The following is a 1,982-nucleotide window of genomic DNA, read 5'->3' as shown; positions in this document are numbered from 1 at the left end:
CTTATCTACACTCCCACCCAGCTTCATAAGATAAAGTTTCATTCCACTTGTTTCCAAATATTATTTTAAAAAGAGAAAGAAGTCAGCTTGAAGCAGCTTGAGCAGGACTTTCTTCCCCAGGAAGCACTTACTGCCATGGGGCTGCACTCGGAATCACAGTAGGTGAGCAGCTCATAGAGGGTCACCCCGAAGGACCAGACGTCGGAGGCGATGTAGAACTTGCTCTGGAGCAGACACTCTGGAGCATACCTGTGGGACAGCATGGCAGTGTCAGCCCCCACCCCGAGCCCCTCACCCCTACTCACCCCCCCCACAGCTACCACGCCCCTGGGGAGAGCCCAGGAGGCACGTTCTGCACCGCAGAGTTCTTGCAGGCACCTGTGGGGGCCAGGGGGACAAGGGAGGTGAGGTTGCTACCAGAACACGGGGCTGTCCAGGTCGTCCTTGACAGTGTAATACTCCTTGTCGGTCTCGATGGCTTTGGTGAGCCCGAAGTCCCCAATCTTCACTCTGTTCTCACTCTCCACCAGGACGTTTCTTGCTGCCAGGTCCCTGTGCACGTACTGGCAGGAGCCCAGGTAGTCCATCCCCTGCCACAGGAGAAAGCATTTTATGCTAGTTTCTCCAGCACTTCAATCATTGTTTTTCTCCAGCTTCCCCTTCAAATGCTCCCTGGCTCATGAGGTGACAGTCTACCCAGGCTTCCCATGGTGGGTCCTCTGTCCATCAGCCCTTTCTGGGCCCTTTTGTGACACCCCCATCCCTTAAACTCAGTCTTTGGGTTCCTCATCTGCTGAGACTGTTCAGCAGCCACCATCTCCAGATCCTTCTCTCCACAGCAGCAGTTCCTTTGTGTGCTGCTAGAACTCCTGTCTACACTTCTCACCACCTGGGCCACCAGGGCCTCAAAAGCACGTGGCTTTGGGTGGCCCCACTGTGCTCACACCTCCTCCTCACTTCAGATTCACACGTTGCTCCTTCCCTCTGGCCAACAGGCCCTTTCTAAAATGCTGTCCTTCCTCCCAACGCTGCAAGTCTCCAGCAGCAACAAAGTCTTCTCCTAATAAACTTTTAGGTGATGGCACCTGGTAATTGTTCCCTGGCTGATCTTTGTGCCTGCAGCACCTGAAAGCCTGGGAGAGACCTTTTTAGGGTTCAGGCCCTTGGGGACAGAGCAAGGAGAATGGTTTTCTTCATCAAGGCTCCCCTCCACTATTAAATCAGACAGAATCATGGAATTATAGGTGTTATGTGAAGATGAGAGAGGTGGAGCAGCAGGAGGCTCTGGTGGCAGGCTCACCTTGCAGATCTGGACGGCGTATCGGAGAAGCTGTTTGAGATTGATTTTGTTCTTGTTCCTGGGGAGATACTCCTTGAGGCTCCCAGAAGGAAGGAACTCCATGATGAGCTTAATCCCATTTCCTCCTAAAAAAAAAGCCCAGAGTGTGGGTTTGATTTGCAGACCCGTGACCCTTCATTAACACCAACCACTTTTGTCCAAGGCCACAGTACGGGAAGGGGTTGTGTGGACAGCATTTGGTTCACTGCTGGGACACAGACACCACCAGCCTGCCCAGGGGCTCCTCTCCTGAATGGATTTGGTAAGAACAGCAACCACGTTGCTCACGGCCAGGTTAGTCAAGCACAAAAATGGGCAGGAGGAATTTAGAGGTAAAATGCTGCTTCTGGGGTGCTCAGCACAGGAGAGACATGGGCCTTTGGAGTGGGACCAGAGGAGGCCAAAAATAGGATGGAAGGGCTGGAGCCCCTCTGCTGGGAGGCCAGGCTGAGTTGGGCTTGGGCAGCCTGAGAGGAGAAGGCTCCACGGAGACCTTCTGGTGGCCTTTCAGTGCTTAGTTAGAAGGATGGGGACAACGTTTTGAGCAGGGCCTGTTGGGACAGGACACAGGGTGATGGGTTTCAACTAAAAGAGGGAGATTTAGGCTAGAGCGACGGAAGGAAATTTTCCCCTGAGGGGGGTG

General features: G+C 53.5%; 1 protein-coding gene across 1 annotated transcript in view; it reads right to left on the bottom strand.

The window, feature by feature from the left end:
* Positions 1 to 131: 131 nt before the first annotated feature.
* The window catches only part of LOC103772176 (tyrosine-protein kinase JAK1-like), a gene marked incomplete at both ends in the record, with an annotated part of 3,496 nt that continues 1,645 nt past the window's right edge, over positions 132 to 1,982 (bottom strand). The window contains 3 exons of the mRNA XM_008939497.1: positions 132 to 249; positions 418 to 590; positions 1,301 to 1,425. Of these exons, the coding sequence (XP_008937745.1) occupies positions 132 to 249; positions 418 to 590; positions 1,301 to 1,425 (416 nt within the window). The remainder of the gene's footprint in view (positions 250 to 417; positions 591 to 1,300; positions 1,426 to 1,982) is intronic.

This window comes from Merops nubicus, unplaced genomic scaffold (genome assembly GCF_000691845.1).
Source record: "Merops nubicus isolate BGI_N331 unplaced genomic scaffold, ASM69184v1 scaffold44030, whole genome shotgun sequence".
NCBI classification, from domain to species: Eukaryota; Metazoa; Chordata; class Aves; order Coraciiformes; family Meropidae; genus Merops; species Merops nubicus.
Note: the sequence above shows the minus strand (reverse complement) of the source record. Positions and strands in the feature narration are given on the sequence as shown.